Source organism: Chiloscyllium punctatum, chromosome 20 (assembly GCF_047496795.1).
Source record: "Chiloscyllium punctatum isolate Juve2018m chromosome 20, sChiPun1.3, whole genome shotgun sequence".
Lineage (NCBI taxonomy): Eukaryota > Metazoa > Chordata > Chondrichthyes > Orectolobiformes > Hemiscylliidae > Chiloscyllium > Chiloscyllium punctatum.
The window spans coordinates 30,104,432-30,127,251 of NC_092758.1; the positions used below are offsets into that span (position 1 = coordinate 30,104,432).

Here is a 22,820-nt window from a genome sequence, read left to right on the forward strand (position 1 = left end):
ATGCAAAATATTTATTTAGATCTCCCCCATTTTCTGTGGCTCCACACAAAGGCCGCCTTGCTGATCTTTGGGGGGCCCTATTCTCTCCCTAGTTACCCTTTTGTCCTTAATATATTTGTAAAAATCCTTTGGATTCTCCTTAATTCTATTTGGCAAAGCTATCTGATGTCCCCTTTCTGCCCTCCTGATTTCCCTCTTAAGTATACTCCTACTTCCTTTGTACTCTTCTAAGGAATCATTCGATCTATCCTGTCTATACCTGACATATGCTTCCTTCTTTTTCTTAACCAAACCCTCAATTTCTTTAATCATCCAGTATTCCCTATACCTACCAGCCTTCCCTTTCACCCTGACAGGAATATACTTTCTCTGGATTCTTGTTATCTCATTCCTGAAGGCTTCCCATTTTCCAGCCGTCCTTTTACCTGTGAACATTTGCCTCCAATCAGCTTTTGAAAGTTCTTGCCTAATACCGTCAAAATTGGCCTTTCTCCAATTTAGAACTTCAACTTTTAGATCTGGTCTATCCTTTTCCATCACTATTTTAAAACGAACAGAATTATGGTCCCTGGCCCCAAAGTGCTCCCTCACTGACACCTCAGTCACCTGCCCTGCCTTATTTCCCAAGAGTAGGTCAAGTTTTGCGCCTTTTCTAGTAGGTACATCCACAGACTGAATCAGAAAATTGTCTTGTACATACTTAAGAAATTCCTCTCCATCTAAACCTTTAACACTATGGCAGTCCCAGTCGATGTTTGGAAAGTTAAAATCCCCTACCATAACTGCCCTATTATTCTTACATATAGCTGAGATCTCCTTACAAGTTTGTTTCTCAATTTCCCTCTGACTATTAGAGGGTCTATAATACAATCCCAATAAGGTGATCATCCCTTTCTTATTTCTCAGTTCCACCCAAATAACTTTCCTGGATGTATTTCCGGGAATATCCTCCCTCAGCACAGCTGTCGTGCTATATGTCAGAGGCAGGTTCTTTACTCAGAGTGTGGTAAGGGTGTGAAATGCCTTGTCTGCCAATGTAGTTACCTCAGCCACATTAGGGAGATTTAAACAATCTTTGGATAAGCACATGGATGATGATGGGATAGTGTAGGAGGAAGGGCTTAGATTAGTTCACAGGTCAGCGCAACATTGAGGGCCTAAGAGCCTTTCTGCACTTTATTTTTCTATGTTCTGTGGTAAAGATCTTTCCACTAGTAGGAGAAACTAGGACCTGAGGACACAGTCTCAAAGTGAAGGAATGGTCCTTCATAACTGAGAAGAAGAGGAATTTCTTCAGCCAGAGGGTGACTAATCTGTGGAACTCATTGCCACAGAACGCTGTGTAGAACAAGCCATTGAATGTATTTAAGACAGAGATAGATAGGTTCTTGATTGAAAAGGGGATCACGGATCATGGGTAGAAAGCAGGAGAATGGGGTTGAAAATATTTCAGCTATGATCAAATAGTGGAGCACTCTGCTCCTACATAGTATGGTCTTATAGTTTTGACGATAGGATGGAGAATTATAGAGTGGAGAAAACAAAAAGAAGATTTGATTGAAATTTTCAAAACCTTGAGAAGGCTGGACAGAGTAGCAGGGAGAAACTGTATCCACTCGTAAGTGCATCAATAAGAGACTGATTTAAAGTGATTTGCAAAAGAAGTAAGTAAGATAGAAGAAAAAAAGCTTTGACATGGCAAGTACTTTGATTTTGGAATGCAATGGTTAGAAGGAGGAAGCAGATTCAAGTAAGACATTGAAGATGACATATCGATCATTGCAAGGTTATGGTGAAAGGGCAAGAGAATGGCAGTACATCATGATGCTCATTCAGATAGCCAGTGAAATCAGGATGTGCTGAAAAGCCTGTTCAATGATTATGTCTTTTTTTAAAACTTGATTACAGTCTGGATGTTGCTTGCTAGGGCCACATTTACTCCCAGTCCCAAATGCTGTTGAGAAAGTGGTGGTGAACTTACTTCTTGAATCATTGTAGTGTTTGAACCAAGATGAAATGAGGTCAGGAGCTGAGTGGTCCTTGCAAAATCCAAACTGAGCATCAATAAGTAGCACTGTCGATGGCCTCTGCCATCAAGAATATCCTGATGGGATGGTAATTGGCTGGGTTGGCTTTGTCTTGCTTTTTGTGCATGGGATGTACCTGGTAATTTTCCACATTGCTCGGAGTATTGCAGTGGTACTGGAATAGCTTGGTTAGGAATGTAGCTAATTCTGCAGCACAAGTCTTCCATTCTACTGGTGGAATGATGTCAGGGCACATAACCTTCACAGTTATTCAGCGCCATCAACCATATCTTGATATTATTTGAAGTGATTTGACTTGGTTGAATTCAAGTATTTGTGATGCTAGGGACCTCAGGAAGAAAGCAAGCTGGATCATTTTCTCAGCATGTTAGCTAAAGGTGAATGCAAATACTACAGCTTTGTCTTTTGCTCTGATATGCTGGGCTCCCTCATTGTTGAGGATAGGGATAATTGTGAAACCTCCGTTTCCTATTGGTTGCTTAATTGTCCACCTCCAATCACAACTGAATGTAGCAGGACTGCTGAGCTTAGATCTGATGCATTAGTTGTGGGATCACTTAGCCCAAACTTCTTCTGCTGTTTTGCTTGTGGGGTGGATGGGAGCATATGCTGAGCATGAGGTTGCAAATTATTTCAGAGTGCAGTTCTCCTGCAGCTGATGGCTTATCAAGCCTCCTGAATGCCCAGTTTTGAGGTACTGGATCCGTTTGAAGTCTATGTCTTTAGGACAGTGGTAACGCCACAACCATAACCCAGTGAGTGGGAACTTAAGAACCACTTTCTATCTAGTCTCAAATTTGACGCTAGTGGGAGGGTTTCAGGAATTGAAAGAGGAGCCCCTGCTCAGATTTCAGCCAAGGTTGGAGGGCACCTCCCTCAAGGGCTCCCTTTCCAGATAGGCACCATCCACCAAATCCCACTTACATCTATCCTCCCCTGTCGCAATTAACCCCAACCCAGTCTCCACATCAAGATACCTAATGCTGTCGTTCCATTACTTCCAGACCTCGCCACCCTTACCTGCCTCCCCCCACAGCCTACAATCTACTAGGTGAAGTTTACTTGACGAAGGAGCAGTGCTCCAAAAGCTTGTGATTGTAAATAAACCTGCAGGACCTGGCACCATGTGACTCTGTCTTTGTCCACCCCAGTCCAACACCGGCATCTCCACATACCATCTACCATAAAGGGAGGTATTCTGGATATACCACACAAAGGAACAACTTTCTCTGATCTCAGTGCTCTGGTTAGAGGTTCTCAATGTTCTCTTCTCAATTAAACAAATGGATTGTTTGTTCTTCCTTCATTTTGTAAATATTTTGCTCATAAATGGAAATATGCGAAGAGTGTGAATGCAATATAAGACAGTGGGACAGAATAGGGATAGCATTAGGATAGTTAAAATGAAAAGTGAAACAACCAATGTAGTATATCAAGCCATATCTGGCTAAAATTATTACACCTAAGTAAAGTTGTAATGGAGTGCGTACCGATGGAATTGTTTCAGTAAATTGAAGTAAAGCAAAATAAAATATTTGTAATACTAAGGGTAGGAAAGATGGAAGCTTGCTTGTCCAGTCTCTTAGCAACTGGGTGGATCATTGGCAGCCAATGTTGTGATTCTGTTTCGGTAAATATAAAGAGAAAAATCAGAAAGGAATTATTCAGTTCAAACAGAGATATTGCTATTGGTCAATGAAAAATGGTTGAACAAGTGGAGGTAGGGGAAGAGATGCAAGCGCAGTGTAAATTTTGAAGGATAGTCAGCTACAGGGAATGTTTTGTAGGCTTTCTAATGCTTGGAATGAACACATCCAGCATAGAGAATGGATGTGCTGCCTGCATCCTTGATGGGAAATGATAGATGAACCAGGGAGCACCATAAGAGACACAAAGAAGATCAGAGTAAAACCAAAATGGAAAATATCAAATGAAATTACAAATTGTTTATAAGCAGTTTTTACCATTTTTTTGGCAGGATGATTATGGCAGTTGGATACTTTGGCCTGTCTTTGAGCACGCCCAATCTCCATGGTGATGACTATTTGAACTGTTTCTTCATGGCTGTCATCGAAGTTCCGGCCTATATAGCATCTTGGCTTTTCCTCCAGAAGTTTTCCCGAAGGTTCAGCCTTTCAGGCGCATTTTTACTTGGCGGGGTTGTCCTTTTCTTCATCCAGCTGATACCTCCAAGTAAATGTCTAGTGCAGCTAAAATTATCATAATCTGTCTTTTGTTAAGCATGTTCTTCTTTCTCTGATTATTTGGAATACAAATGTGATATTCACCAGTTCCAGAAACTATGAAGATCCATCACAATGTCACTGATCTTGTTTTGTTGTAAGATTAAGGTGCAGTGAGAATAATCATGAAATTTGGAATATTGGGGGGTGACTAACCCAGACCAGTTCTATTTACCACTTAGTTTATTCAAATCAGCACTGGTTTAAAAACTGTTTCTCTTTCAAAGGGTTCATGTAAAACTATACAACCTTTCTTTTAATTGAACCACCACCAAATCTCCATTTGACAAAGTAAACAAATAACAATAGACAAAACTACCCAACAAGGCCAGTGCAACTAAAACTTCTTTTCTTTTGAAGAAGTAAATTGCAATAATCCCAGAGGGCTGCTGTCCTATTAGACAAAGATGACTGGTACTGGTTTAACCTGACAGTCACTTCGCCTTAGGTGAGGGGCAAAGTTGAAAAGGAGAGTCATTCACCAGTACAGCTGCTCAGGAATTCATTTGATGTTGTTGGCATTACTATACAAACAAGCCAACTGCGTTAAGTAACCTCTCCTCTTTTCCCAGCTGGGGAAAAGAATCTTATACCTTATATTCATAACATGGTACAGTAAAACTGTTGCAATCACTTATTTACTGGAGCTAACACACTTGGGATATGACAAACATTATGTTCTGCATTAAATTTCCAGTATTTACTAGCTGCTGCGTCCCCTAAACCTCCATAGGCCATCCTCTCCACTTCCATTCTTGTGCTATTTATTCACAGCCTCAAACAGACATAGAAATATAGAAACATAGAAAATAAGAACAGCATTTGGGCTAGCTCCACCATTAGACATGACCATGGATTATCATCCTACTGAGTATCCTCTTCCCACTTTCAACCCATATTCTTCAATTCCTTTAGCGCTAAAAACTATATCTAACTCATTCTGAACATTCAATTTTTGTCCTCAAGCATGTTTTGTGGTAAAGAATTCCATAGGCTCACAACTCCCTGGGTGAAGAAACTGCTCCTCATCTCAGTCCTAAATGGCCTATCCTTAGACTGTGACCCCCTCCTGGTTTTGGACTCCCCGGTTGTCAGAACTATCTTTTCTAGATCTACTCTGTCTAGTCCTGTTAGCCATCACGTGGAGGTGCCCATGTTGGGCTGGTGTAGACAAAGTTGAACATCACACAATACCATGTTATAATCCAACAGGTTTACTTGGAAGCATTAGCTTTTGAAGTGCTGCTCCTTCGTCAGGTAACTTCATCACTAGTTACCTGATGAAGGAGCAGCGCTCTGAAAGCTTATACTTCCAAATAAATCTGTTGGACTAATTAACCTGGTGTCATGTGATTTTTAACTTAGTCCTGTTAGAACTATATAGGTTTACAAAATTTCGCTCACTCTTTTAAACTCCAGTGAATACGCTCCTAACCAATCCAAACTCTCTTCATATATTAGTCCCATCTCCCAGGAACCAGTCTGGTAAAACTTTGCTGCACCTTCTCCATAGCTAAAACATCCTCCCTCAAGTAAGAAGGTCAAAACAACACCTAATACATCTGATGTGGTCTCATCAAGGCCCGTACAATTGTAGCAAGGTGTTCCTGCTCGTTTTCTTAATCTTCTCACTCTGAAGGCCAACATATTATTTGCCTTCTTCAACACATGCTAAACCTACATGCTTTCTTTAAGTGACTTGTGTACAAGGATACCCAGGCCTAATTGCACCTTCCCTTTTCCCAATCAATTCAGAAAATAATCCAGCTTCCTGTTTTTGCTAACAAAGTGGGTAACCTCACATTTATCCACATTATTTTTCATCTGCCACGCATTTTGCCCACTCACTCAACTTGTCCAAATCTCGCTGTGGCATTTCCTCACAGACCACCCTCCCTCACAGCTTTATGTTGTCTGCAAATATGGAGATATTACATTTAGTTGCCTCATCTAAATCATTAATATATATTGTGAACAGCTGGAGTCGAAGCACTAATCCCTATGGTATCCCACTGGTCACTGGCTGCCAATCCGAAAATAACCTGTTCACTTACATGAGATTTGTGTCTTGGGAGGATTAAGTTCCATAGACAATGTACTGTTGTTTCAATTGAGTTGAGTGCCAATTCTTAATTACACTATGATGCCATTGATTATGTAGCTGTACAGAATGTTGGTTAGGTCACAGCTGGAGTACTGTGAGCAGTTCTGTTTGTCACACTATATGAAGGACGTGATAGCACTTGAGAGGATGTGGAGGAGATTCACCATGATGTTGCTCAGGTTGAAGTTGACAGAGACTTGATATGCTGAACTCAGTTACCTTCCATTTTGAATGGCCTTTTACACACCCAGAATGCCCTCTACATTGTCTGGTAGTGTGCAGGTGTAGCCACTACACAATTCCGTGCTTGCCAATCATGGCATTGACTTCCAGTTCTTGAAGTTGCTGCCATGCACAGACCTTGGAAGCCCACACTTCTGGAAAGAAAATTAGAGAGAACATCATGCAAACCACTGCTGCAGTTTTGGGACGATGTGGCCACTAGACAGGGGGGTCTGGGCAGGTCAGGAACAGCACTAGCAAATCAGGTTGATTAAACAGCTCAGCCATCATTGTTCCCTCACCTCCATTCACAGAAATTAAGAGGGTGGTTGGGTGTATGGGGTGTGGGGTGGGGTGGGGCGAGCAGTTGGGATGGTGATAGGTAGTCTGGTATAGATTCACGTGTACTTGGATGATGACCTTGTTAAATGTGAAGTCCGTGGGGTTCACGGAATGGGTACCTGGGAAGGAGACGGTGATGTTGGCAGTCTCAATAACATGTTAATGCTGAGGCTGGAAGCCAGTTGCAAGAGAACCAATTGCTGACATTTCAATGGTGAAGCATGTAGAGACTGAGGGGTGTTCAGGAGGATGGTCCCATGAGTGCACTTGCAATGGGTGGGGTAAGTGAGTTGATGTGTGATTGTGGGGACTGCATCTTCAATCAGTCACTGGGTGTTCACAGGGGAAGATCATTGGCTAAGAGCACATGAGATATAGTGACACAGGCATGCAGAGTGTTTAGTCATCCTGCAATATTGATCCTCTCTGTGTGCTGCACTCCTTTGGCACCATGTCTGTTGGGGAGCTGCTTGATATATACACTCGTGTGCATACAGCCACCTGAACAGTAGGCAATGTTGAAGGAAGGAGCCTAAGACGTCAGACTGAGTCACTGCCATGTAAACACATTGCTACTCCTGTTACCACATGTTGTAATTGGTATCCTTTGAAGACCCCCCAACCATTGTGACTTGTTACTGGCTAAGGAGTTACCCTGAAGGGTGCAATGAAGCATCTAGGCCCTACACAGAGGCATGAACCACATGAACAATGAAAACAAACATTTTTGAATAACTATCAGCTGTGCCCTCAGTACAACTTCATCTTCATGTCCCTCTCACTGTGCCACACTGAGCTTGTCCATTCCACAAATGGGTGGAGTGAACCTTCTCCACAGTGGAGGCTATTGGCTTGAGGGAAGGAGGGGTATTTGGATCTGGAGGCAAGTTGACCCTTCTGAGCCTGAACTCTCAAAAGTTGGACAGACGCAGGCAGAGCCTGATAACCTCTTCAGTGTCCTGGAAACTGTTAGGGGGCCTATGTATGATTCCTTTGCTGCCAGGATGCCTCAGGCACAGCCCTGTCTCTTTATGAGGACTGGGCTGTAGAGTCCCTACCCTAATCACACCATGCTTTTGGACCAATGTCTTGAGTGATGGGAGTGCAGTTGTTTGTGATTCTCCAGAAGTCCATGAGGGTGCTGGGCCTGTCTCTCCATGGCAGCTGCCAACCTGCCCCTGGTGGCAATGACACACTAGTGGATGGCACAGCTATTAGTGCTGATGCCTATTGAAGTGTTCCAAGGGAATGCGGAGACACTGTGGAGTTAGTGATGTGGAGTGATGGGGGCTAACAAAAGAAACTGAGGGAATTGAATGAAACAGAGGGAGGTGTCACAGCATAAGCCTTGGTTTTTGCAAGGTTTGTGAAGGTTTGTAGCTCAGGTTGAGGTTTAGGGTGTAGGTTTGCTCGCTGAGTTGTAGGTTTGATATCCAGACGCTTCATTACCTGGCTAGGTAACATCATCAGTGGCGACCTCCAAGTGAAGCGAATCGGTTGTCTCCTGCTTTCTATTTATATGTTTGTCCTGGATGGGGTTTCTGTGGTTTGTGGTGATGTCATTTCCTATTTGTTTTCTGAGGGGTTGATAGATGCTATCTAGATCTATGTGTTTGTATATGGCATTGTGGTTGGAATGCCAGGCCTCTAGGAATTCTCTGGCATGCCTTTGCTTAGCCTGTCCCAGGATAGATGTGTTGTCCCAGTCGAATTGGTGGGTTTTTTTCATCCGTGTTTAGGGCTACGAGGGAGAGAGGGTCATGTCTTTTTGTGGCTAGCTGGTGTTCGTGTATCCTGGTGGCTAACTTTCTTCCTGTTTGTCCTACGTAGTGTTTGTGGCAGTCCTTGCATGGAATTCTGTAGATGACGTTGGTTTTGTCCATGGCTTGTACTGGGTCTTTTAAGTTTGTCAGCTTTTGTTGAGAGTGTTGGTGGGTTTGTGTGCTACTAGGATTCCAAGGGGTCTTAGTAGTCTCTGGGCGCAACACGGTACAACTTGCCCGAAGATGGGAAAGGAATGCCATCTGAAAGAGTTCTACCCGCGAACAACTGTACTTCCTGCATGAATGTTTAAGAAAACAGGTACTGCCAAAATGTCTCCAATACAAACCGCCAATAAAAACACCTCAAGCCAGAAGTTTAACTGAACGAAACAGCCGCTGAATGCTCCGAGAACTAATCAATGACGCCCACCACAGACTCCGAAAATACAACTGGGAAATTGCACGCCAAAAACCATTATTCAAACAAGCAACAAATCAAGAATGGCCATAAACACCAAACAACGACAAACACAGATAAAGAAAAATCAGGCCCTGAAGAAAAAACTTGACAAACTCACCAACAAAGACAAAACCAATAACACAGGGGCATGGATAAAGAACTTATCAGACCGAACCCTATCGGTACTAGTAAAAAGACTAAATTTCAATTACTGAGACACTGACAAGAAGGATTTCCTAGCAGCATTAGAAACCACATTGAAGGACAACAAACTCACGGAAGAAGCACAACAAATGATCAGACAGAGAGTTGCACCTACTCTGAGCCGAAAGAGGGAAGGAAACAAACTGAACACACAAGAAAAGAAAGCCCTAGAGAACCTCAAAAAAGACAAAAACATTGTTATATTACCTGCAGACAAGGGTCAGCTCACAGTCATCCTGAACAGAAGGACTACATAGAGAAAGCCAATGCACTACTCGCAGACACCAACACGTACCAACAGGTGGCGCTAGACCCGACCCCACAACTAGGAAACAACATTACATATCTCCTAAGAAAGTTACACAATTCCGGACAATTAAACAAGACGGAATTCCAGAAAATGCAACCAGACGGGACCAACACCCCACAATTCTATGGACTATCAAAAATCCAAAAACCAGGAGCCCCCCTCAGACCCATAGTCTCACTACCCGGAACACCAACTTACAGACTGGCCAAAGAACTACACGCAAGACTGAAATACCTAGTAGAAGAGTCACAGCATTCCATCCACTCCACCCAGGAATTCCTAAAAATCATCAAAAACACCAAAATAGAGGAAGACGAAACAATGATCTCATTCGACGTAACAGCCCTGTTCACCTCCATCAACATCGACCTGGCAAAGGAAACACTCACCACACTTTTAGAAGAGACCATCACACACACCCCCCAACCATCATCAATCACATTACCAACGAAAACATCATGAAGCTAGTGGACTTGTGCCTCACCACCCACTTCACCTTCAACAATATAATCTACAAACAAACCAACAGTGCACCCATGGGATCTCCGCTATCAGGATTCATAGTAGAAGCAGTAATGCAAAGACTAGAACAAACAGCCCTACCAACCATCAAACCAAAAATCTGGGTCTGCTACGTAGATGACACCTTTGTCATCACAAAACGAAACAAGATAGAAGAGACATTTGACATCATCAACAACACCCTCACAGGCATAAAGTTCACCAAGGAGGAAGAAACCTACAACAAACTCGCATTCCTGGACGTCACAGTCGAAAGTAAGGACAATGGAGAACTACAAACCTGCGTATACAGAAAACCGACAAACACTGACCAAATACTTAACTACACCAGCAACCATCCCAACACACACAAACGAAGCCATATCAGAACACTATTCCAACGAGCCACCACACACTACAGCACAGACGATCTTCGGAAAACAGAGGAGAACCACCTATAAAACGTATTCAAGAAGAACGGATACTCAAAAAATACAGACCACAGATTCCTCAGGAACAAACCACGACAAGCAGACCTAACACAGCCAGAAAGCCTAACCACCTTACCATACATCAAAGAAGTTTCAGAAATGACAGCCAGACTACTAAGACCCCTTGGAATCCTAGTAGCACACAAGCCCACCAACACTCTCAAACAAAAACTAACAAACTTAAAAGACCCAGTACAACCCATGGACAAAACCAACGTCATCTACAGAATTCCATGCAAGGACTGCCACAAACACTACGTAGGACAAACAGGAAGAAGGTTAACCACCAGGATACAAGAACACCAGCTAGCCACAAAAAGACACGACCCTCTCTCCCTCGTAGCCCTAGACACGGATGAAAAAACCACTATTTCAACTGGGACAACACATCTATCCTGGGACAGGCTAAGCAAAGTCATGTCAGAGAGTTCCTAGAGGCCTGGCACTCCAACCACAATGCCATAAACAAACACATAGATCTAGATGTCATCTATCAACCCCTCAGAAAACGAATAGGAAATGACATCACCACAAACCCCAGGAACCCCATCCAGGACAAACATATAAATAGAAAGCAGGAGACAACAGATTCGCTTCACTTGGAGGTCGCCACTGATGATGTTACCTAGCCAAGTAATGAAACGTCTGGATATCAAACCTATAGCTCAACGAGCAAACCTACACCCCATAAGCCTTGGTGATAGGTATACTCAGTAACAGAGATAGAGTGAGTGCAAAGTAGCAGAGAGAAGATTATGGTATTTGCTCTGGTCATTGACCTCTATTTGGCACTGCAGTCCAATTCTCTGCAGCCTTAAGGCGGCACTTACCCAGGTGACAATCGCCAACCAGGCTGGCATATTGTGGTTGCATGCATTCCACTGCGCCATCCTTTCAGCAACAGCATCTAGATCCCTGTTAGAGGACTTCCTGTCTGAGCCATCACTTCTCAGTCCCCAACAATGAGCAGAGCAGCTGTTTGATGCTAGGAATCCTGCAGGCATGCAGCTGGTTTATAATGGTAGCATCAATGCAGAGGGTGTTGATCTTAGGTCGGTTATCTGGTGGATATCTTCTGGGAATGGCGTGTGCGAAGTTGGGGCAGAAATCGGATATAATGCACGCCATGAGTGACAACAGCAATTAATGTGGCGAATATGGTACAATACAAAAAGGTAACTCTCAGCCTGGGAACACAAATCACTCCACTAAACCCACATACTTTATATTTTGCTAAAACCCTCTAAGATTTAATCTATAGCTTTACCTGAATGGTACCTGGACTACAAGGGTTAAACTGCAAGGAAAGATTAAACATCTCCCTGCAATTTAGAAGATGGAGTGATTTCAGGAATGCAACTATGAAACATTTATTCATACAAAGACGGTAGAAGTTTTGAAGTCAATTCTATAAATGGTAATTAGTGCTAGATCAATTGTTAATTTTAAAACAGACCAATAGATTTTATGAGCTAAAGCAATTATGATATGGAAAAAGGCAAGTTCATGGAGTTAGGTTGCGGATCTGTCATGATATAATTGAATGGTAGAGCAGTACTAAATTATTTACTCCAGATCTTATGTCAGTATAATAAAGTTCTGCCAGACATCTTAAGGGATAGGGAAAGGCAGGTTATTAGCATAAGGTCATAGGTGTAATATTGAGCAAACAATGAAACAAGATCAAGGGGCTAAATGGCCTAACCTGTTCTGAGTTCCAATCCTCTAACCCTAAGCTGATCTAAACTGTGCTCCTAGACAATCCCAGACCAATATTCCCTTGCTCATTACACCTTTCTCCACCTGTATTCACTGGCCTACATTACCTCCCAGGTCCTAATGCCCTTAATTGAAAGCTGTCATTCCTGACACCAGATCATCTTTGGTTCACTCTTCCCCAGATCTAGAATCCCCCAAAATTTGCAGTCACCTTGGTCCAATTTCTTATGCAACACCACCTCTTCAATCTTTGAATACTGTCTGCTCTTTCAGATATCTAGGCCTCACTTTCTTGAATTCTTTCTCTGAACCCTCTGACCAGACTCCCTTAAAACATACAATTTTGATTAAAGGTTATGGGTTCCAACATAATTTCAGCTGTAGCGTGAAGGTTTGTGCTCCAGAAATAGCTGTATCTCTAAGTAAGTTACTCCAATACAGTTTCAATGTCCTGACCATGTGGAAACTACCCAGAGCCATCTTCCCACCTAAATGCTGGACAAGTCTAATCTGGCCCATTGCCATCTTGGGTGTCCACCCTCAGTCATTATCAAAGTGATGAAATCTATCATCAACAGTGTTATCAACTGACACTTACTTCCAAACAGTCAGCACATCAGTTGTCAGTTTGAGCTCTCCTGGAAACACAGCTCAAGACCTTATTACATCCTTAGTTCAAGAAAGGAAAAACTTGTTAATTTTAGCAGTGAGGTGAGACCAAATGCTCTTGACAAAGTGTTAACAGAATTGGAACCATATAAAGTGGCAACTTTCTACTGGTTAAAGTTAAAATAGCATTGTAGGAATGTGTGTGATGTTGGAAGCCAATTTTCTCAGTCTCAGGTTAGCATTATAGGAGTTCCCAAAGGTAGTGTCCATGACCAATCTTAAGCTCGTTCATCAATGACCTTCCCTCTATCAGAAGATCTGAAATGTGGATGATCAAATATTATGTTAGTGTTCAAAATAATTTGCAATACGTCAGATACTGAAGCAGTCCGAGACCACATGTAACAGGATCTGGACTAACAGTCAAGCTTGGGCTGACAAAATGCAAATGACAATCATATACCACAAATATTAGGCCATGATCTTTGCCAACAAGAGAGGGTCTACTCACCTCCACTTCATATTGAATGGCATTACTATCATTGAATCACCCACCACCAGCATCCTGAGGCTCACTGTCAACCAGGAACTTAATAGACCAGCCACATAGCAACTTCATTACTTGTGTCAGAGCTGAGAATTCTGTGAGCTTTTCCATCATCTACAAGGAGTAAGTCAAGTTGTGCTGGAATAACCTCACTGACCTGGACACTTAGTACCAAAAACAAGCAGAAATTTGACACCATTCAAGGACCGTAAGATAATAAGATAGAGGAGCAGAATGAGACAAAGTAGTCTCTTTGTATCCCATCGACCAAAGTAAAAATTCACTCCCTTCACTATCGTGCAGTGGGAACAATCTGTACCATATATGCATTACAGCAACTTGCTAATGCTTCTTTTCTGGAACCTGCCAAGACTCATAACTGGCATTACCAAGCAAAACAAAGGCATGATTTATCTGGGAACAGTATAATCTGAGAGTTCCCCAAATCATATATCAAGCTGAGTTGGAAATATTTCACCATTTTATCTTCCACTGTGAAATCTATTCAGTTTCAACAGCATTTCTTTGCACCCCTTTACTACTTCTCCACCAATCCAATGTCCACTCTTAGCTCTCTTGCCTTTTAGGTACCAAAACCTCTTGCAATCTTCTTTTCTATTACGAGCGAGCTTAACCTTATATTTCATCCTCTCCTACCTTCTTGCCTTTCTGTAGTTATCCACTGTCGTTTTTTAGAGAATTCCCAATCCTTTGGCTTCCTACTAATCCTCATCACTTTGTATACTTTTGCTGTTATGCAACCAATTCTGGCCAGCTCCTCCCTCATGTTTTTGTAGTCACATTTACATAATTGCAATACTGTTATATCTGATTCCAGCTTCTCACTCTCAAGCTACAGGGCAAATTCTATCACATTGAGGTTACTACCCCCCAGGGTTTCCTTCGCTTTAAGCTTCCCAATCAAATCTGCCTCAGTACACATCACCAAATCCAGAATTGCGTGTTCCCTAGCACAAGTTCCCTCTCACACAAGTTGCTCCAAAAATCATGTCATAGGTATTCCATGGCTTCCTTTTCTTGAGAATGACTACACATTCTCTGTGGCTGTGGCACTGCATCCTGCACTGTGTTCTGTTACCCTAATGCACTTTGAATGATACATTCTGCCTGTAAAGCATGCAAAACAGCACTTTTCTCTATATCTTGGTACATGTGACAACAAAAAAAATCAAACTCAACTCAAATTCAACCTGATTCTCCCAGTGCACTTGCTATTGATTATTGTTATAGTACCTTTCTTACAAGACTTTTCTATCTTGTGAGTTAATGGCTTCCCCAGATCATGACTACAATTGGAAGTCCTGTATATGACTCCCATCAGGGTATTTCTTTCCTTTGCGATTCCTCAATTCTTCTCACACAGATTCTACACCTTGCACCTTTATAAGATTCTCGCTATTTATTTTATTTTATTTCTTACGAACAAAGCAACTCCACCCCGTCTACCCATTGCCTGTCTTCTCCATAGAATGCGTATCCTTGGATATTTAGTTCCCAGCCTTGATCCCCTTGCAGCCATGTCTCTGTGATAATAGACAATAGATAATAGACAATAGATGCAGGAGTAGGCCATTCTGCCCTTCGAGCCTGCACCACCATTCAATATGATCATGGCTGATCATCCTAAATTAGTATCCTGTTCCTGCCTTATCTCCATAACCCTTGATTCCACTATCCTTGAGAGCTCTATCCAACTCTTTCTTAACTGGGACTGGGCCTCCACTGCCCTCTGGGGCAGAGCATTCCACACAGCTACCACTCTCTGGGTGAAGAAGTTTCTCCTCATCTCTGTCCTAAATGGTCTACCCCGTATTTTTAAGCTGTGTCCTCTGGTTCGGCACTCACCCATCAGCGGAAACATGTTTCCTGCCTCCAGAGTGTCCAATCCTTTAATGATCTTATACGTCTCAATCAGATCCCCTGTCAGTCTTCTAAACCCAAGGGTATACAAGCCCAGTCGCTCCAGTCTTTCAGCGTAAGGTAGTCCTGCCATTCCAGGAATTGAACTCGTGAACCTACGATGCACTCCCTCAATAACCAGAATGTCTTTCCTCAAATTTGGAGACCAGAACTGCACACAGTACTCCAGGTGTGGTCTCACCAGGGCCTTGTACAGCTGCAGAAGAACCTCTTTGCTTCTATACTCAATCCTTCTTGTTATGAAGGCCAGCATGCTATTAGCCTTCTTCACTACCTGCTGTACCTGCATGCTTACCTTCATTGACTGGTGTACAAGAACACCCAGATCTTTTTGTACTGCCCCTTTACCTAAATTGATTCCATTTAGGTAGTAATCTGCCTTCCTGTTCTTGCCACCAAAGTGGATAACCATACATTTATCCACATTAAACTGCATCTGCCATGCATCTGACCACTCACTTAACCTGTCCAGGTCACCCTGTAATCTCCTAACATCCTCCTCACATTTCACCCTGCCACCCAGCTTAGTATCATCAGCAAATTTGCTAATGTTATTACTAATACCATCTTCTATATCATTAATATATATTGTAAAAAGCTGCGGTCCCAGCACTGATCCCTGCGGTACCCCACTGGTCACTGCCTGCCATTCCGAAATGGAGCCGTTTATCACTACTCTTTGTTTCCTGTCAGCCAACCAACTTTCAGTCCAAGTTAGTACTTTGCCCCCAATACCATGTGCCCTAATTCTGCTCACTAACCTCCTATGTGGGACTTTATCAAAAGCTTTCTGTAAGTCCAGGTACACTACATCTACTGGATCTCCCTCATCCAGCTTCAGAGTTACATCCTCAAAAAATTCCAGAAGATTAGTCAAGCATGATTTTCCCTTCATAAATCCATGCTGACTCTGACCTATCCTGTTACTACTATCCAGATGTGTCATAATTTCATCCTTTATAATAGACTCCAGTATCATTTCCATCACTGAAGTCAGACTAACTGGTCTATAATTTCCTGCTTTCTCTCTCCCACCTTTCTTAAAAAGTGGTACAACATTAGCCACTTTCCAATCCGCAGGAACTGATCCCGAATCTATCGAACTCTGGAAAATAATCACCAACGCATTCACGATTTCTCGAGCCACCTCCTTCAGTACCCTGGGATGTAGACCATCAGGCCCCGATGACTTATCAACCTTCAGACCTAACAGTCTCTCCAATACCAATTCCTGGGAAATATAAATTCCCTTCAGTTCAGGTCCTTCAGCGACTGTTACCTCAGGGAGATTGCTTGTGTCTTCCCCAGTGAACACAGATCTGAAGTACCAATTCAATTCTTCTGCCATTTCTTTGATCCCCGTAATATATTCCCCTGTTTCTGTCCTCAAGGGCCCAATTTTAGTCTGAACCATTTTTTTGCCTTTCACATACCTGAAAAAGCTTTTACTATCCTCCTTTATATTTTTGGAAAATGTGTTGCTGGAAAAGCGAAGCAGGTCAGGCAGCATCCAAGGAGCAGGACAATCAACATTTCGGGCATGAGCCCTTCTTCAGCTTAAGAATGGCTTATGCCCGAAATGTCGATTCTCCTGCTCTTTGAATGCTGCCTGACCTGCTGCGCTTTTCCAGCAACACATTTTTCAGCTCTGATCTCCAGCATCTGCAGTCCTCACTTTCTCCTTTATATTTTTGGCCAGTTTACCTTCGTACCTCATTTTTTTCTCTGCATATTTCCTTCTTAGTAATCCTCTGTTGTTCTTTAAAAGCTTCCCAGTCCTCCGTTTTCCCACTTATCTTTGCTATGTTATTCTTTTTCTCTTTTAACTTTATATGTTTCTTAACCTCGTGAACCTACGATGCACTCCCTCAATAGCCAGAATGTCTTTCCTCAAATTTGGAGACCAGAACTGCACACAATACTCCAGGTGTGGTCTCACCAGTGCCTTGTACAGCTGCAAAGGAACCTCTTTGCTTCTATACTCAATCCTTCTTGTTATGAAGGCCAGCATGCTATTAGCCTTCTTCACTACCTGCTGTACCTGCATGCTTACCTTCATTGATTGGTGTACAAGAACACCCAGATCTCTTTGTTCTGCCCCTTTACCTAAATTGATTCCATTTAGGTAGTAATCTGCCTTCCTGTTCTTGCCACCAAAGTGGATAACCACACATTTATCCACATTAAACTGCATCTGCCATGCATCTGACCACTCACCTAACCTGTCCAGGTCACCCTGTAATCTCCTAACATCCTCCTCACATTTCACCCTGCCACCCAGCTTAGTATCATCAGCAAATTTGCTGATGTTATTACTATTACCATCTTCTATATCATTAATATATATTGTAAAAAGCTGCGGTCCCAGCACTGATCCCTGCGGTACCCCACTGGTCTCTGCCTGCCATTCCGAAATGGAGCTGTTTATCACTACTCTTTGTTTCCTGTCAGCCAACTTTATATGTTTCTTAACTTCCCTCGTCAGCAACGGCCACCCAATTCTCCTCCTAGGATCTTTCTTACTTTTTGGAATGAACTGATCCTGCATCTTCTGCGTTATACACAGAAATATCTGCCATTGTTCCTCCACTGTCATCCCTGCTAAGGTATTACACCATTGAACTTTGGCCAGCTCCTCCCTCATAGCTCCATAGTTCCCTTTATTCAACTGAAATATTGTCACTTCTGATTGTACCCTCTCCCTCTCAAATTGCAGATTGAAGCTTATTGTATTATGGTCACTACTTCCCAATGGCTCCTTCACTTCGAGGTCCCAGATCAATTCTGGTTCGTTGCACAATACCAGATCCAGAATTGCCTTCTCCCTGGTAGGCTCCAGCACCAGCTGTTCTAAGAATCCATCTCGGAGGCACTCCACAAAGTCTCTTTCTTGAGGTCCAATACTATCCTGATTCTCCCAGTCTACCTGCATGTTGAAATCCCCCATAACAACTGTAGTAACATCTTTGCGTCAGGCCAATTTGAGCTCCTGATTCAACTTACATCCGACATCCAGACTACTGTTTGGGGGCCTGTAGATAACTCCCAAGTGGGTCTTTTCACCCTTAGATTTTCTCAGCTCTATCCATACTAACTCTACATCCCCTGATTGTAAGTCCCCCCCGTGCACGGGACTGAATATCATCCCTTACCAACATGGCCACCCCAACCCCTCTGCCCATCAGTCTGTCCTTATGATAGCATGTGTAGCCTTGAATATTCATTTCCCAGGCCCTGTCCACTTGAATCCACGTCTCAGTTATCCCCACAGTATCGTATCTGCCAATTTCCAAAAGAGCCTCAAGCTCATCAATCTTATTTCTAATGCTTCGTGCATTTATATGTAGCCACAACATTGTACCCGGATGAGATTGTAGCATATTTTAATCTATGCTACAAGCTCATTTATCTTCTTTTGTACATTGTGTGCACTTAAGTACAAGACCCTCTGTCCTGCATAAATAACCTCCTTCTCATAGTTATTCTCTCATCTGCTATGCCTTAAGTTAGATTCCTGACCATTTCCAAATTCTTTGTCCTATTTCTAGTTCTGGAAACTTTGTTAACCTCTGCTGTGCCCTCCCCCCACCTGTAATTTTTTTCCATAATTTTCCTAGTAGCTTGACTTACCCCACTATTTAGTTTAAAGCCCTATTCACAGCCTTAACTATATGATTCACCAGGATTCTGGTCCTATCATGAATCAGGTGGAGTGCATCCCATCAGTACAGCTCTCTCCTTCCCCGGTAGTGGGGCCAATGTCCGATGAATTCAAACCTGTTTCTCCATTTCCAATGTCTGAGCAATGCGTTTACCTCTTTAATCTTACTGAACTTGTGCCAATTTACTCGTGACTCGGGTAGTGATCTAGAGATTATTACCCTTGCTGGTTCTGCTTTTGTGTTTAGCCCCTAGCTGCTCGTATTCCCTCAGCAGAACTTTTTTCCCCATTATGCCTTTATCATTGGTACCTGAATGGACAATGACAACCAGATCTTTCCCTTCCCACTGCAAATTCCTCTTCAGCCCAGATGAGAAATCCTGAGCCCAGGCACCAGGCAGGTAATATGCTTTTGAAGATTCTCAATCCTGACCACAGAGAACAGGGTCTATTCCCCTGACTATACTATTCCCGATTACAACTACTTTTCTCTTTTCTCCCCTTCTTGATTGGGTCCCCTTGTTTATGTCAGCTTGTTCTCCCCCCCCCCACCTTCTAACAGCCCCACTCTTGTCCACACAGGCAGCAAGAATCTTGAACCTTCAGCAAGAATCTCCTGTATCCCTCTCCCTGCCTCACTTGTACTCACACCCTCCTGTCCCTGACCAAGTTCAAGGTAGTTAATCTAAGAGGCGTAACTGCCCCCTGAACTACAGCATCCAGTTAAGTCTCCTCCTCCCAAATATGCAGTGTTCAAAGAGTCTTAAGCTGGAGCTCCTGCAGCAACACCTGCTACAGATATGGCCTGTACGAACCACAATGGGGCATGCTAGCTTCCACATCATTCAGGTATAGCACATCACCTGTTATGACATTATTTGCTTAGTTTTTGATTTTGTTTTTAAAAATTCCTACTGGTCATTTGGTTTGTAACTTTTAAACGATCCCCTATTTACTTACAATCTGAAAGTAACATAGTTAAATTAGTAGCTATTACCAACCAATGAACTTATGGGGTCTTACCTGTGATGTCACTTTTGAGTTGAGCCCATGATCCTGGGCTTCAATTTATCCCGTTTTTAAAAAAAACCTGACAAGGAAACAAGGAAAAAGCACCTCTTCCCTGCTGTACCGAATTCCCACACTGCCTCACTCAGTTGGGCTGTGTCTCACTCTAGATGTGACCTCTCCATCCTGACCGTGCGAAGCTTACTGATCTTACTTTTAGGTTTTCAAATGATATGTTTTGACTGAGGACAGCAAGGGAAAAGAGGTGATAATTATGGTTTCAGAATGAAAAACAATAGTGGAAAAAAACCAGCTTGACAGGATAACAAGTTAAGCATGGGAGCAGATGAAAAAAATCAATAATCCACGGTGATAAATCTCAGTAGTAATCTGCTCACAGAGACTCAGTTAATGTTCTTCACTCTAGCTTGGCAGTTCTTGACTCAGTTCACAGTTCGTACTTGCAAAACTTGTCAAACAGCAGAACCAGATAGGAGTCTGAGCAACGTGGGTTGCGTCGGATCTTGTCGCAGAATAGGACAAGAAATCTGGCAAGATTCATCTTGATGTTGGAAGTATCTCGCTCCATTTTTTACGCTTTTAATAAGTGGTGGAGTTGGTGGATAGTGTGGAGGATTGTCAAAGGATGCAGCAGGATATAGATTTGTTGGAGGCATATGCAGAAAAATGGCAGATGGAGTTTAAAACGGACAGATGTGAGATGGTGCATTTTGGAAGGTCAAGTACAGTTGGAAATTATACAGTAAATGGCAGAGTATTAATGTTGACATGCAAAGGGATCTGGGTGTGCAGGTCCACAGATCACTGAAGGTGGCAGCGTAGGTAGATAAGGCAGTAAAAAAGGCCTGGAGTATGTTTGCCTTCATTGGATATGGGTATATGGGTAGACAAGTTATGCTGCAGCTTTATAGAACTATCGTTTGGCCACTCTTGGAATATTGCATACAGTTCTGGTCACCACACTATTAGAAGGATGTGGATGCTTTGGAAAGGATGCAGAAAAGGTTTATCAGGATATTGCCTGATAATGGGGATTTTAGTTATGAAGAAAGGTTGGCTAGACTGGGTTTGTTTTCATTGAACGCAGGAGGTTGAGGGCGACCTAAAAGAAGTTTATAAGATTTTGAATGGTGTGGATTGAGTGGAAAGTATGGGGCTTTTTCCCAGGGTGGAGGGGCCAATTACTAGGGGACACAGGTGCAGGGGGGAAATGTTTAAGTTTTTCACACAATGAGTTATGAACGCCTGGAACACGTTGCCAGAGGTGGTGGTAGAAGCAAACACAATATCAGCATTCAGGGCGAATACAGAAATTGAAAAGAAATGGAGGTGCTGGTGTTGGACTGGGGTGAATAAAGTTAAAAATCACCCAACACCAGATTATAGTCCAACAGGTTTATTTGAAAGTACAAGCTTTCAGAGCGCTGCTCCTTCATAAGGTAGCTAGTGGGGCAGGAACATAGGACACAGAATTTATAGTAAAAGTTCAAAGTGTAACATAGCTGATGCAATGTATTGAATAAACCTAGATTGCTGTTAAGTCTTTAATCACTTAGAATGGGAATGCGGATTTTGATTCATTAATATGTAAATTTTACGTGTTACAGAACTACTTTCAAGTCACATTCCCGAGATAATTTAAGGTTTTATATAAAATGCTGGCATCTTGGTTCAGGCAATGCATTAAAGGTGTGAAGTTAGAGTCTGTCAGACCAATTAAGGAAATTACTGTTTGTTAAATGCCTTGTTAATGGCTCAACTCACTTCATTAATATTCAACTTCCTAATTGAACAAGTGAAACATAGAGAAGACTTGACATGGAAGCCAGAACAGATGCCTCGCAAATTCAGCTTGCCACTTGCCCTGAAGGACCTTGAAGTTTCTCTTCATCAAAAAGCATTTAGGCCACAATCCAAGAAGCCAGCCACATGCACCCCACATCCCTGGACTTTGGCTTTTGGTGTTGCCAAAACTGCATGACCATCATGATACCTCTCTGATACTCTTGCAGGACACTAAGGAAGCCACATTGCAAAGAGTACCAGCAACTAGCATTGAAGTGTTGCTGCAGAGACACTTTGTGCACACTTTGCAGCTTGGACACGGCTGCACTTCAGGGCTACTTGCTTGCACTGTTAGTGTCAGCTTCTTTACCCGATGCCTACCTGCATTCTCACAGCATCCAAGCCTTGCCTTGCCTTAATGTGCCATCCAGCGCATTCATACAACCAGCCAACTAGTTCTCAGTGCAGAGTTGCATATATCTTTCTGTACATCATCAATCTCATTGCTGCACCATGTGCCAGCAGCGCATGTAGCAAATAACAGTACATATGCAAGCAGCCATGTCTCAAAGTCTGAGGAGAGTAGTCCTCACTAAAGTCCATGAAGGCATCTGACAGTCAGAGATTCCTGGTAAAATATGTGGAGTACTTCCTCTCGTCTTGACAATGGTTAGGTGTCCACCAGGAGTTCTTCTGCAGTCTGGGAAGTAAATCATGGTCAGACCTGTGGTTCAATAGCAGCCAGTACAGATACTAGGGCTAACACAGTTGGGAAGATGTGCAGTACCAGTCAGTGGTCTGAGTACTTCTCATGTGGAGGTGTCTGGTTAGGTTGCTCAAG

General features: G+C 42.7%; 1 protein-coding gene across 2 annotated transcripts in view; it reads left to right on the top strand.

Moving 5' to 3' along the window:
• Positions 1-22,820, top strand: part of LOC140491998 (organic cation/carnitine transporter 2-like) — a 106,394-nt gene that overhangs the window by 64,614 nt on the left and 18,960 nt on the right. For both annotated transcript variants that reach the window (XM_072590572.1, XM_072590573.1), the window contains exon 7: positions 4,027-4,241. In XM_072590572.1, coding sequence (XP_072446673.1) covers positions 4,027-4,241 — 215 coding nt within the window. The remainder of the gene's footprint in view (positions 1-4,026; positions 4,242-22,820) is intronic.